The sequence below is a fragment of the Zootoca vivipara genome, chromosome 7 (genome assembly GCF_965207765.1).
Source record: "Zootoca vivipara chromosome 7, rZooViv2.hap1.1, whole genome shotgun sequence".
Taxonomy (NCBI): Eukaryota; Metazoa; Chordata; class Lepidosauria; order Squamata; family Lacertidae; genus Zootoca; species Zootoca vivipara.
The window spans coordinates 94,585,179-94,599,804 of record NC_142590.1 but is presented as its reverse complement, the minus strand read 5'-3'; the positions used below and the strand labels follow the sequence as shown (position 1 = coordinate 94,599,804).

At 50.4% G+C, this 14,626-nt stretch overlaps 1 protein-coding gene across 2 annotated transcripts in view; it reads right to left on the bottom strand.

The window, feature by feature from the left end:
• Positions 1-11,850, bottom strand: part of SLC12A5 (solute carrier family 12 member 5) — a 97,101-nt gene extending 85,251 nt beyond the window's left edge. For both annotated transcript variants that reach the window (XM_088674815.1, XM_088674816.1), the window contains exon 1: positions 11,655-11,850. In XM_088674815.1, coding sequence (XP_088530941.1) covers positions 11,655-11,778 — 124 coding nt within the window. In that variant the 5' untranslated portion in view covers positions 11,779-11,850. The remainder of the gene's footprint in view (positions 1-11,654) is intronic.
• Between the last annotated feature and the right edge of the window lie 2,776 nt (positions 11,851-14,626).

The following is a 14,626-nucleotide window of genomic DNA, read 5'->3' as shown; positions in this document are numbered from 1 at the left end:
CTCTCTCCTCCTGGGGTTTCCAGCAACTGGCATTCAGAAGCATTGCTGCCTCCGGCCGTGGAGGCAGGGCAGAGACATCCTGGCTAGGAAACGTCAACAGCCCTCTTCTCCTCCATGAATTTGCCTAATCTATTTTTTAAAGGCATCTCAGTTGGTGGTTGTCGCTGCCTCCTGTGGGAGGGAGTTCCATAGGTTAACAATGTGCTGCATGAAGGATTATTATTATTTTAATCCAGCCTAGATCTTCCAATATTTAGCTTCATTCAATGCCTAGGGGTTCTAGTGTAATGGGAGAGGGAGAAAAACTTTCCTTTATGCATTTTCTCCATGCAAGGCACAACGAAATGTCATTTCGCCTCTCGGTCACCTTTTCTCTAAACTAAACAGTCGCAGGTGCCATGACCTTCCTTCACAGGGCAGCAGAATGGCAAATATGGTTCAATATAAAAGAATATAAAGTGATGGTGTATGTTTTATTTCACATGGAGGCAAATGGGGTCTGAACTGGAGGTGACTGCCAGGAGCAAGACTTTTGGGTGACAGTGAGAGTGCAGTGGAGATCTGAGGCCACATGTAGCAGCTGGGGGAAAGACACATTCTACAGATCATGAGGCAAGGAATTGAAAATAAAAACTGTGGATATCACAATGGCTTTAACCAAATCTGTGGTGCAACCACCTTTGAAATACTGTGTGGAGTTTCTTGTTGACTCAACTCAAAAAGGATATACGTAGCAGAGTTGGAAATGGTTCAGAAGAGAGAGAGCAAGTCAGATGAGAGCAAGTTTCCTCTTTCCCCCAAGAGGAAAGGATGCAACATTTGGGACTTTTTAGAGTAGAGAAAGGGGGAGTAATAGGGGACAGGATAGGTGTGTATAAATGATGGGGAACGTGGAGAGAAAAAGGTTTGTCTCCCTTTCTCACCATGGACTCTCGTGAAAGTAGTGAAAGGTAGAAGATGGAGGGCAGACACCAAGGACTGTGCTCAGAAGTGAGTGAGCCCAACGATATCTCAAGGACCACAGATTCAGCACCTCTGATCTATATTCCACCATGCAAAACATCAGGAACACGTACATTTCCCAAACACGTTCAACCCCAACATTAAAAATGTCATTGGGAAGCAACCTATTTTAAGGAAAGAAATGGCGGGTTTGAAGAACTGTCCCCATCCTTCAGCTGCCTTGGGAGGACTGGCACTTATGAATGATTCAAGCTGGAATCTGATAAAGAATTTCCCCGAAGGAATTAGAGTTGTGTGAACCTGAGAAAAATGCACAGCTGAAAGGGACTTTGCGTCAGTGAGCCGTCGTTGGTGGTGATTACATGGGATTTTGTCGGTGTAAAAATTCCACACTCAAATTAGTGTGATATATAGATGTCATTTGCATATATCTGGGTCTATTTATTGCGCAGGCTGCTGGTAGGCTCCTGCCCTGGGGATCTCGATCACAGCCAGACTCAGCCCTCTGGGCCCTTATGGAGGGAGAAGCGGACACTGGAAGAGGGAAAATCTCTCAGCCCTGAGATCTCGTGATTTCTAAGTTTGTCTTTTCATTTGCCCATCCCATGTTCACATAGGACTGAAGTGCCAACTTTCTCATGCAGCGCCTGGTCCTTTGGAACAGATATTCAATCACTCCCAACCCCCCTCCCCCGGCCAGGCATCATGTCAAGTTTGGACTATGCGCTTCTGCAAGAGGTCCACCTCAGAGGAAGAGGCCTGCTCTTTCATTCATTGCTCGCCATGCTAGGCACATGGTGGCAAAACATGCCTGGGGAGCGCCTTTCCCAAGAAGTGCATCGTGCACCATGTATTTTGGGCCCGGGAATCTGCACAGTCTGAGAAAAACAGGTGTCAGGAGGCAACCTTTGCAAAAGACAGACAAAACCTTTGGCCACTAGAGGGAGCTCCGTGCCCGGCATTCCTCCACTAGGAATGAAATGCCACCTGTTTGGACCTCTTTGCCAAGCAAAAGTTGTTCCAAAGAAAACAGGGGAGGAAGCAGGAGATACAGGACTGGGGCGGGAGGCTGAGTGACAGTTTAATATTTATATCTCATTTTCCTGTAATAAACAAATAGTTATGGCTAATGATAATAATAATAATACAGTGGTACCTCTACTCACGAATCTAATGCCTTCCGAAGGCATTCGGAAAAATTGTAAGTCGAATCCCATAGGAATGCATTGGGAGAAAAAATTCGTAAGTCGAAGCAACCCTATCTAAAAATTCGTAAGTAGAAAAAATCCTATCTAAACCGCATCCAAGATGGCGGACGGAGCTCTGTTCGTAAGTAGAAACATTCGTAAGTAGAGTTATTCGTAAGTAGAGGTACCGCTGTACTTTTATTCTTTAGACCCCACTCATCTGGCTGGGTTTCCCCAGCCACCTACAGAAAAATAAGAGGGCAAAAACAAACCTAAGAAGAGCAAATCTATATACAGTTGTGCCTCAACTTACGAATTTAATCCATTCCGAAGGCACCTTCGTAGGTCGAAAAATTCGTAAGTCGAAAAGCGCCATTGGAAACGCAATTTCCCATAGGAATGCATTGGAAACGGAAGAAATCGTAAGTCGAAGCAACCCTATCTAAAAATTCGTAAGTTGAAAAAAACCGCCACAGTTTCCGTTCGGATGTCAAGAAATTCGTAAGCGTGCGGCCATTTGCCCCATTCGTAAGTCAAAAAATTCAGTTGTCGAGTCGTCCGTAAGTCAAGGTACCACTGTATATAAAAATGTTCCCACTGAGTGCGCAGATGTAACAGCCTTTCACTGTAACCGCTGAACCGAATTGCATCAAATTAGGACAAAGCGTACCTTGCCCATCAGGGAGGGATCTGGCATAAATGTTTTCCAAAAAAGCACACCTTTCATACCTAAAATAATGATTAAACACAAAAAAGTGGCGCGCAAATTATACATCACCAGCTAAAGCTCTGAAGGGTGGCGCCAAATAATGTCATCAACCGAGCAACTGAAACCACCAAGGCGGCCATTACCAGACAACCCACAGAGTCAGGCCGGGGCCAAGGAATGGAGATACAGGGCCGAGGCCTTGGGTCGCATTTAAATACTAGCCCAAGCCAAGGCTGACAGACTAGGCCTCACCTCTACTTTAAAGCCTACAAACTAGGGCTCTGCTCTACAGCCCTTTAAATACTATCCCGAATGGAGCCCTGGGTGGGGGGTGGGGGGAGGAGGGGCCCAAATAGGTCATGGGTTAAGGTAGGATGGGGGGAGGGGGACAGGATACCTCATGGGACGCTACAGGATGGGAGTAAACACAAGGATGAGACAAAACCCGGGGGGGGGGAGAACACATAATCCAGGGGGAAACGGATACATCCTCCCCCTTTCCTGGGAAACATTGACCCTGAACATAGCTGTTCCTCTAGCGAGGAAGCCTATTCAGCATAAGGGAATTTCCCTTAAAAAAAGGGAGAACAGCAACACGTCATGGATGGTCACAGGGTGGGGGCAGCCACAGGGATAAGCCACAGCAACGCGTGGGAGGGTCAACTAGTATATTATAAAGTGTTAGCAATTAAAATACTAAGCAGAAACATCCTCGCTCCTAATTTGCAGGCATCTCTTAATGACTTTTTTACGCTGACAGGCCTATTCAGCAGTTTATAAACTTTTTAGGTGAGTCCGTCCTTTTTATGATCCTTCTGTATTGTTGTTATGTTTTTTTTTCTGTTTTCTGCATTTGTGGATCTCCCTGTGCAACACACTGATATTTTGTATGAGGAGCATAGCTGCCAAGTTTTCCCTTTTCTCGCGAGGAAGCCTATTCAGCATAAGGGAATTTCCCTTAAAAAAAGGGAGAACTTGGCAGCTATGATGAGGAGCAGTTTATAAATAACTGTGTAAATAAATATGAACCTATTGCAAGCCCACAGGGATACCTCGGGGTCCTAGTTCTGCAGAGGGCAGAGGTGGAGGGAGATGCCCCCCCCCAGGAGGGCCACGACAGAGGCAAGGCTGGGTCTCCATGGGGCTGCAAAGCTCTTGGGTCTCCTTCCCGCAAGAGCCTTGCAGGGCTGCTACCCCTCAGGAAATGTGCCCTTCAAGTGCCCTCATCATTTGGGCAAGCAGCTATGAGAAAAGCAAATTCCATGGGCTGTATCCAGTTTTACTTCCAAGTAGACCCACAAGACGTTTAGACCATTCATTTTCTGGAGATGAAGACAACAGGGCAAGTACTTGCAGTCAGTGTGGACTTGCTGCCACTAGAGGGAGCCAGCCTCACTTCCTCAGTTCTCTGGGAGGCAGAATTCTGGTAGCTAAGGAGAATTTAGTAGGATTTCCCCCTGCGTGTTGTCTGTTTTTAATTCCACTTGATTTTTGACACAATTCTTAATGGCATTCTTAAGGGGGGGGGGCTAGTCAATGGAAAAGCCATTCCTAACCAGCAGCAACAAATGTCAAGCTCAGAAGACATTCTATGGTGGGATCTATTGTGATCTATCAGCACTGCCACGGTTTTTACACAAAGGTGAGTCAAAGGAAAACTGGTTACCCAGTACCTTCGGTAGCCAAACCTGCCCCATATCTCCTGCCAATTGTTAAAACCAGGAATGGGGGAGGGCAGTTAAACAACTCCCAAAACCCCACGTCTGCACCACAGCCTCTAAGGCCAGGACAATGACCGTTGACACAGGCACCAGACATCCACAACAGCAAAGAGGCTCAGAAAAGCAGTCTATGAAATTGAAGCAATAAGCGGATACCATGAATTGTACTGTTTCCTCTGACTATCCAATACAGAATCAAATAATTGCCAAAACTCAACGGTTTGACGGATTTCCTTGGTTCCAAAGGCTAATGACTCCTCTGGAAGAGGGGAATCCAGGGCTTCCCCTGCTTCCATAATCCCTTAAGCATAAAGCCACATATTCCTTCCCCCTCCACAAGGTGTGAACTTAGCCACACAACAGGAGGCAGGAGGCAGTTAAGGGCAGCACTTACCCAGACAAGCCCATCGGATTGCAGCTAGCGGGATGTGTAAATACTCTTATTGTTCTTTGGGGAAGAGGGTAGTTAAAAGGTGTCTGGAAGTGGGGTTATTGACAGGGGTGGGTGATGGGCTCATGCCAAACAATCAGACTTTGTGACATATTTGTGATGTATTGATGATGCTGTTGAAAAAATGTATGGGAAATGGGGAGAGGTCTTAAAAGTTCCTGCATCCCCGTGCTTGGGGTTTCTGCTCTTTGTGCATTTGAACCTTGTTCAAATAAAGATCAGGTCAACTGACCACTGTTTGCTTCTTCTAACTTGGCTGGAGACTCCTCCTTTTGCTGACCAGAGAGACCCGCAGGGAGTGGCACCGGACAAGCTGGGCAGGGAGTAAATCTGCACACCAGGATTTTTCCTTATCACAATACAAGAGGAAAAGCAGAGATAGCACAGTAGGATTTGGGTCCTGCTCAGTGTTAGAAATTAGCCAGGCTCCAGGTGTGTTTTGCAACCACATGGAGATCTCTGGATGTCAGGTTAGTGACTGGGGAAAGCAAAATGCCACTTAGAAAAGGATCTTAAGTATTTTCCTTGAAGCTCCTGTAGAACTTGGTTGCCTTACATTGAGTCAGGCCATTGGACCACCTAACCCAGCATTTCCAGCACTAACTGGCAGCAGGCTCTGAGAGTATCAGGCACAGAGAACGGGAAGGGAGAGACCCATCTTTGTGCTGAAATCAAAAGTCTGTGTCTCGTCTTTCACACATGCAGGGGGGGGGGAGAGATGTAAAAATGCACATCCATGATACCCCCACCTCTTCTCCGCATTCTCCCCATACCTCTCTGTGTGTGGGAGGGGGGGGGCTCTCTGCTTCCATCTCTTCTTTATCTCAGGATTGCAACATCTGGAGAAAGGCAGGAACTGGAACCCTGATCCTAGCCTAGTCATTCAATGGGGCATCGTCTCCATCACACCGCAGGCTGGAGAAAGCTCAGGGCTGGAAGGCATGGAGCCAGTTACTAAATTCAGCTCACTGGGAGATAAGGGCCAAGCGAAGGAGGGAGGGGCCTGGAGATAACCTTCAAAGGCACCCCAGCCCTGGATCAGTAGAGCCAGGCCCTCCCCTCGTGGAACAGATACGTCAGCTACCGGTATTTAATAGCATCACAGAAATGGGAGGATCAGCAGTGTTTGGCAGCTGAACCAGGATGCCCAAGCAAGTTTGAGTCCAGCTGTTCAGGATTCAGTCCAGACTGAGGTTTTTCTTTCAAATTGCAGGTGTTTGTTCCAAAGCTAGGAAGGGCTCCACTATCACACCAATTAGGGACCAATGTCAGGTTCTGCATTTAGGCAGGAAGAACCAAATGCACAAATATAAGATGGGGGGGGGGCTGGCTTGATAGCAGTACATGTGAAAAGGATCTTAGTAGACCACAAGCTTAACACGAGTCAACAGTGTAATGCAACAGCAAAAAAAGCTAACACTATTCTAGCTGAGGCTCCAATACTTTGGCCACCTCATGAGAAGAGAAGAATCCTTGGGAAAAACCCTGATGTTGGGAAAGATGGAGGGCACTAGGAGAAGGGGACGACAGAGGACGAGATGGTTGGACAGTGTTCTCGAAGCTACGAACATGAGTTTGACCAAACTGCAGGAGGCAGTGCAAGACAGGAGTGCCTGGCGTGCTATGGTCCATGGGGTCACGAAGTCGGACACGACTAAACAACTAAACAACAACAACATTCTAGGCTGCATCAACAGAAGTCCAGTGTCCAGATCAAGGGAAGTCATAGTCCCACTCTCTTCTGCCTTGGTCAGACCACACCTGGAATACTGTGTCCAGTTCTGGGCACCACAGTTTAAGAAGGATGTTGAGAAGCTGGAATGTGTGCTGAGAAGGGAAACCAAGATGATAATGGGCCTGGAAACAAAGCCTTATGAGGAACAGTTGAAGGAGATGGACATGTTTAGCCTGGGAAAGAGGACACTGAGAGGCAATATGATAGCCACCTTCAAATATGTGAAGGGCTGTCACATGGAAAGAGGGAGCAAGCCTGTTTTCTCCTGCTCTGAGGGTAGGACTCAAACCAATGGCTTCAAGTTACAAGAAAGGAAGTTGAACTTTCTGAAAGTTACAAGATACTAGGAAGAACTTTGGACAGTGGAATGGTCTCCCTCGGGAGGTGGTGAACTCTCCTTCCTTGGAGATTATTTAGCAGAGGTTGGATGGTCATCTGCCAGGGATGCTTTAGTTGAGATTCCTTCACTGTAGGGGGTTGGACTAGATGACCACTGAGGGTTCCTTCCAACTCTATGCTACTATTATAATTAGTGCTATTTTATTGTGAAGTTGTGACCTTTTCTGCTCATGGTAGCATTAGGGCAGTGATGTATGGGTAAAGGTAAAGGACCCCTGGACGGTTAAGTCCAGTCAAAGGAGACTATGGGGTTGCGGCACTCATCTCGCTTTCAGGCCAGGGGAGCTGGCGTTCGTCCACAGACAGACTTCTGGGTCATGAAGCCAGCATGACTAAACTGCTACTGGTCCACGGAGGACCGTAATGAGTGCCAGAGCACATGGAAACACCGTTTACCTTCCCGCTGCAGGGATACCTATTTATCTACTTGCATTGGCATGCTTTCAGACTGCTAGGTTGGCAGAAGCTGGGACAGAGCAACGGGAGCTCACCCCGTCGTGGGGATTCAAACCGTCAACCTTCTGATCAGCAAGTCCAAGAGGCTCAGTGGTTTAGACCAGTGGTCCTCAACCTTGGGCCTCCAGATGTTTTGAGACTACAGTTCCCATCATCCCTGACCACTGGTCCTGCTAGCTAGGGATCATGGGAGTTGTAGGCAAAAAACATCTGGAGGCCCAAGGTTGAGGACCACTGGTTTAGACCACAGCACCACCTGCATGATCCCCCTTTCAATAGTGCTGCAAATGTGTGTGTTTTTTGGGGGGGGGTGATACTCCTTCATCTCTAATCAGTAGCTTCCTTCTGAAATGCTGTACATTTTCATACTGGAAGTGTTCAGGGAAAGGGGGCCTGTCCTGTTTTCATTGAGCTAGAGCCATAGCTGCCAAGTTTTCACTTTTCTCGTGAGGAAGCCTATTCAGCATAAGGGAAAATCCCTGTAAAAAAGGGATAACTTGGCAGCTATGGCTAGAGCACGTGTCTGCCCCTCCAGATGTCAATAATGCTGGAATAATGGGGAAGCAATGCAGAACAATTACTAAAAATGAATGACGTGTGGACGGTTAGATACACCACAAAAGCACTATTGTTGCATCAGTGTTGCAGAACACACCAAAATAAAGCAAAAAACCCACCCACCAGTCTCTAGAAGGACCCCACACATGTGGCCAAGCAAATGCCCATTAGGGAAACCAGCGAGCAACTCTCTCTGCCTGCATTGTCCAGAAGCATCACTGCCGCCAATGTAGAGGGCAGAGCATAGTCGCCCTGGCGAGTAGCTATTGATAGCCCCTCCCTCCACCTCCTCCATGAATTCACCTAACCCTCTTTTCATAAAATCACAGGATTGTAGGGTTGGAAGGGACCCCAAGGGTTATTTAGTCCAACCCCCTGCAATGCAGGAATCACAGCTCAAGAATCCTTGACCACTGGCCATCTGCCCTTTTCTTAAAAACCTCCAGTGAAAGAGTGTCGACCACCTTCTGAGAGAGTCTGTTCTACCACTGAACAGCTCTTACCCTCAAACTGTTTTTAAGTATGTTTAGACAGAATCTCCTTTCTTGTAACTTGAAGCCGTGGGTTCGAGTCCTACCCTCTGGAGCGGCAGAAAACAAGCTTGTTCCCTCTTCCATGTGACTCTCCTTGAGATATTTGAAGATGGCTCTTTTCCAGGCTAAGCATTCCCAACTCCTTCATCTGCTCCTCATAAGGCTTAGTTCCCAGACCCTGGATCATCTTGGCCACCCTCTTCTGCACACCTTCCAGCTTCTCCATATCATCCTTAAATTGTGGCCTTTGGACCTGATCCAGCAACTGCAGGTCTCTTCGGATGCTCAGAAGCTGCCTTCACAAACCTTGTTTCCCCCCCCAGATGTTTCAGACAGCATCTCCCAGGGGTCCCAGCACCCCACACCCCAACATCTGGGTGGGCAGTGGGCACCCAATTGGCGAAGGCTGTTCTAAAGCCATCTCGGCCAAAGGCCAGCCTCACACTTTAGGGCAGCAAATGCCCCAAGCCCCCTCCCTGCCCTCGTGACCCATAGTCAGATACCCCGAACTTGAGGAACGGCTTAGGGAGCTGGGTATGTTTAGCCTGGAGAAGAGAAGGTTAAGGGGTGATATGATAGCCATGTTCAAATAAAGAAAAGGGTGTCATATAGAAGAGGGTGAAAGGTTGTTTTCTGCTGCTCCAGAGAAGCGGACATGGAGCAATGGATTCAAACTACAAGAAGAAGATTCCACCTAAACATTAGGAAGAACTTCCTGACAGTAAGAGCTGTTCGGCAGTGGAATTTGCTACCAAAGAGTGTGGTGGAGTCTCCTTCTTTGGAGGTCTTTCAGCAGAGGCTTGACAGGCATATGTCAAGAATGCTTTGATGGTGTTTCCTGCTCGGCAGGGGGTTGGACTGGATGGCCCTTGTGGTCTCTTCCAACTCTACGATTTTATGATTCTATGCCTTTGCTCTGACCAATTTTACCTTCACGGTGGCATTCTGTGACTCTTCGCAATAACAAGGCTTGTGGTGTAATCAGAATACATGCTGCTAAAGCAGAGCTGATTGCTTAAAAGCAGAGACCCTTTGCAAGACCTCTGCCTCCCCCTTTTTTGAAGATTTCAAACTTTGCCTTGAGGTGCTAGGTGGCTAGTTCAGATCTATAGCTCAGCAGGCAGAAACTCAATTATCTGCCCGTCAGCTGAGGAGGAGAGGGGAATGTGTCAACAAAGGATGCTGCTGAAGAGAGGGCAGCATGGTGCTGTGGGCGGAGCGCTGGTCTTTAGCTGTAGGAAATCCGAGTTCAAAGGGAGCCTTTGCCATAAGTGGCATTGGAAATGTTGCTCTCTCTCTGTCTTTCCTACCTCATAGGGCTGTTGCAAGGCCAAAGTATGACGCCTAGCTCCTCAGGGATAGAATGTAAACTTCAATAAAAAAACCTCACTAAACACTTTGGAGCTTCTTGGCGGGTTCCAGAGCTCCCTGAGCCTGAGCAGCCAAGGGCCTCCTCCAGGCAGGTGCTGCTTGTTAGAATCATAGGATCGTGGAGTTGGAAGGGACCCCGAGGGTCATTTAGTCCAACCCCTGCAATGGAGGAATCTTTTCCCAACCTTGCCCTGAGCTAAAGAGTCTCCTGCTCTACCAAGCGAGCTGCCCCAGGTATTGTGCTTCCTGCTTCTTCAAGCAGTAGCCCTGAAACCTTTTGCAGGATGAATCCTTCACCCAGCCAGCCCAGAAGAGCAGGGGAGAGGGGGGAAAGGCAGGAGGCCCCAGAAGGGGGTAAATTACAGCTCACACCCCTCCACCCCAAGAAAGCCCAACCCCAGCATGTTCTTGGTCCTACAACACCAACAGCCACGACACACACAACACCTCTGAGCAGGTGCAGAGCGCACTCCCCGTCCCAGGCCTGAGCTGGCTAGACAGGGCCTTTGCAGACACCATCACCACACCTATTCAAGGAATGAACCACCAGGTCCTCCCCCCCCCTTCCCCAACTTAGCCCCTGCATTCCAGGGGGTTGGACTAGATGACCCTCGGATCCCCTTCCAACCCCCCCAACCCCCGTCCCCGCGCGTGCCTCCCTCCACCTTGCCCGCCAGCCAAGCAGCCACTTGCCCTTTCCTGGGGGAGAGAAGGTCGAGGCGGGGAAGTGCTGAAGCGGCTGCCTGGCTTGGATTTCCACGATCGATGCCGCGCCGGTAACGGGAGCCGGAAGCGCAGCCGGGACGGGCCAGCCAGCGCGGCGCGCAGGGGAGCCGGAGCAGGAGGAGAGGGGGCAGCAGCAACCCGGCCGCCTACAGATGTGGGGGCGCAGCTAGGGGGTCCGGCCAGCCCCCGCGTCCCGGAGGCGCTCCAATCTCTGCCGGCCACTACAAGCACCCGGAGCCTCCGCTGCCCGCCCCGTCGGGCTGCAGGGCTCGGCCGTGGGGGGCGTGTCCGTTTCCTCGCCGCGCGGCTCCGGGAAAGAGCGAGCCCGGTCGGGCACGGCGGTGGCGGCGGAGGCAGCCCCCTCTCTCCTCTCTGAGACAAAGCCAGCCTAGATGGATGGGGGGGGGGCCGCTGCCTCGTGGCGGGAAAGCCTCGCTCGACGGGCGACCCAGACGGCGTGCCTCCCTCCGTCCCGCCCGGCCCGGGGTTCAGCCCAAAGGCGGACCGGGGCCGGGTGGGGGGAGAGAAGCACCTGACCTGGCCCAGCGCCCTCCCCACTTTCCCTTCCCCCTCCCCTATACTTGGCCCGCCCTGGCGGGGGGCACACCAGCCCTCGAGAGTGGGGGGGCATAAGCTGCGCCTGTCCCCGCCCCGCCCGCTCTTCTTCCTCCCGCATTGGGGTTTAGGGAAGGGCACCTGGCCTGGCCCCCTCCCCAACTTGACCCGCCTGGTCGGGGGGGACACTAGCCCTTGGTGGTGGGGGGGGGCTGAAGCAACCCCTCCTCCCTCCCTCCCTCCCTCCCTCCCTCGGCTTTTTTGCGGGGTTGGAGGCGGCGCGTCCTTACCTTGCCCGCTGTTGCTGCCCGGCGGCAGCGGCGGGGGGGCTTCTGCTCCTCCTCCCCCTCCGGTTGCTGCCGCGGTGCCCGGGCGCGGCTCCTCGCCGGCGGTGACCGTGAAGCGGCGGCTCATGGCCGGGCCGGGCTGGGCTGGGGGCTCGGCGCCGCTCCGCCACAAGTGCCTGCCTGTCCGGGGCGCCGAGGCGATGCTGCTCCCGCCGAGGGTGCGGATGCTCCGGCGGGCGGCGGCGGCGGCGGGCGCGGGGCTGCGCGGTCCTAGCGCCTCCTTGCTCCGCGGAGAAAGAGAGAGAAGGAGCGCGCGAGTGGAAGAGAGATGCTGTTGGGGAGAAGGCGAGCCTTTCGGCTGCGCCGGTGTACGTCACCAAGCACGCTCTTCACCTACGGAACTCACTGTCACGAGATGCGGCAGGGCGAAGCCAATTCTTGGGGTTGGGGAGCGAGCGGGGCAGACACCCTCACCCCTTGGATTGATTGATTGATTGATTGAGCTTATATGCCACCTTTTCCTCCGAGTAAGCTCGTGGCTCTCCCAACCGACAACCCTGTGAGGTGGGGGTAGGCTGAGAGAAGGCAGGACCCAAGATGACCAGTGAGAAGAATTTGAACCCTGGTTTCTCCCAGTCTGACCCTCTAACCCAGGGGTTGTCAACCTGCCCACTAGTGGGCGTTTCAGGATTCTAGGTGGGCAGTTGGGTTTCCAAGGCAGGAGCTGAATCCTCCATCCATCTTAAGGAAATTTTACCATCAAGAAAGATGAATTAGGGGGTGGTAGGTATAAAAAGGTTGACTACCCCTACTCTAACCACTACACCACACTGATTCTCAGTACCCCTTTTGCCAGGATAGAGAGAGGCTTGTGTTCAAATAGTTGCGTTTAAATAGCTTGCTACTTCGAATCATAGAATTCTACCCTTGGATGGGACCCCAAGGGACATCTAGTCCAGTTGCAGCTGTTTGCAGCTTTCACCATGGGACTTTTGCCAAGGGAAATGTGCCTAGGATTGCAGCCAAAAAAGGAGCACTAAAGTTCTCTGCTGGAGGCTATTCCATCATGCTGGCCCCACCACAGAGAAGGCCCTGTTCCTCCTACTCACCAGCACCGACTAACCAGAGGAAGGTGGGGAGCAGAAACTGGACTGTTTGGTGCCTAACTGTGAGGCCAGGAAGGGTCACGTAGCAGAAGGCATAGAGGGTGATTCTCAAGGGCAACGAGCAGCTCCTTGCTGCTAGAGCTGTCAGGCAGGCTTAGAGCCTCAGGAGGATTTCGAAGGGGCAGAGGAACCAGAGACCAAATAGCAAACATTATGGAGAAAGCTAGAGAGTTCCAGAAAAACGTCTACTTCTGCTTCATTGACTACGCAAAAGCCTTTGACTGTGTCGACCACAGCAAACTATGGCAAGTTCTTAAAGAAATGGGAGTGCCTGATCACCTCATCTGTCTCCTGAGAAATCTCTATGTGGGACAAGAAGCTACAGTTAGAACTGGATATGGAATAACTGATTGCTTCAAAATTGGGAAAGGAGTACGACAAGGCTGTATATTGTCTCCCTGCTTATTTAACTTATATGCAGAATTCATCATGCGAAAGGCTGGACTAGATGAATCCCAAGCCGGAATTAAGATTGCCGGAAGAAATATCAACAACCTCAGATATGCTGATGACACAACCTTGATGGCAGAAAGTGAAGAGGAATTAAAGAACCTTTTAATGAGGGTGAAAGAGGAGAGCGCAAAATGTGGTCTGAAGCTCAACATCAAAAAAACCAAGATCATGGCCACTGGTCCCATCACCTCCTGGCAAATAGAAGGGGCTCCATGATCATTGCAGATGGTGACATCAGTCACGAAATTAAAAGACGCTTATTCTTGGGAGAAAAGCAATGACAAACCTAGACAGCATCTTAAAAAGCAGAGACATCACCTTGCCGACAAAGGTCCGTATAGTTAAAGCTATGATTTTCCCAATAGTGATGTATGGAAGTGAGAGCTGGACCATAAAGAAGGCTGATCGCCAAAGAATTGATGCTTTTGAATTATGGTGCTGGAGGAGACTCTTGAGAGTCCCATGGACTGCAAGAAGATCAAACCTATCCATTCTTAAGGAAATCAGCCCTGAGTGCCCACTGGAAGGACAGATCGTGAAGCTGAGGCTCCAATACTTTGGCCACCTCATGAGAAGAGAAGACTCCCTGGAAAAGACCCTGATGTTGGGAAAGATGGAGGGCACAAGGAGAAGGGGACTCCCTGGAAAAGACCCTGATGTTGGGAAAGATGGAGGGCAGAAAGAGAAGGGGACTCCCTGGAAAAGACCCTGATGTTGGGAAAGATGGAGGGCACAAGGTGAAGGGGACTCCCTGGAAAAGACCCTGATGTTGGGAAAGATTGAGGGCACTGGGAGAAGGGGACGACAGAGGACGAGATGGTTGGACAGTGTTCTTGAAGCTACGAACATGAGTTTGACCAAACTGCGGGAGGCAGTGCAAGACAGGAGTGCCTGGCGTGCTCTGGTCCATGGGGTCACGAAGAGTCGGACACGACTAAACGACTAAACAACAACAACACTGCCTCACTGCTCACATAAAAACCCTACATTTGATTTTGTATGGTTGGGTGAAGTGTTGCATGTTTCAGAGCTGAGAAACTGAGGTGAGGCGGCTGCCTTTGCAGGAAAGGCCCCATGCTCTGTGGACATGGGCTTTCTACAGGATAAAGGACTCACTTTTGCTTCGATTGGTCAGAGCGACGGAACACTCTGCCCTGAGTCTATGGACAGATCAGTTGCAGAACACCAGCATCTTGCTATTTCTAAATGATCCATCCTTTTACAATGCATGGCATCCATTCATCTCCTGGATGAGATGAGACGATCAATTGAGACAGCCGCCTCCGACCCACGGAAGCATCTGCAGAGACTTATTGGATTAGAGACTTTAATAGGTATCATAAACTTGTTCTAAGT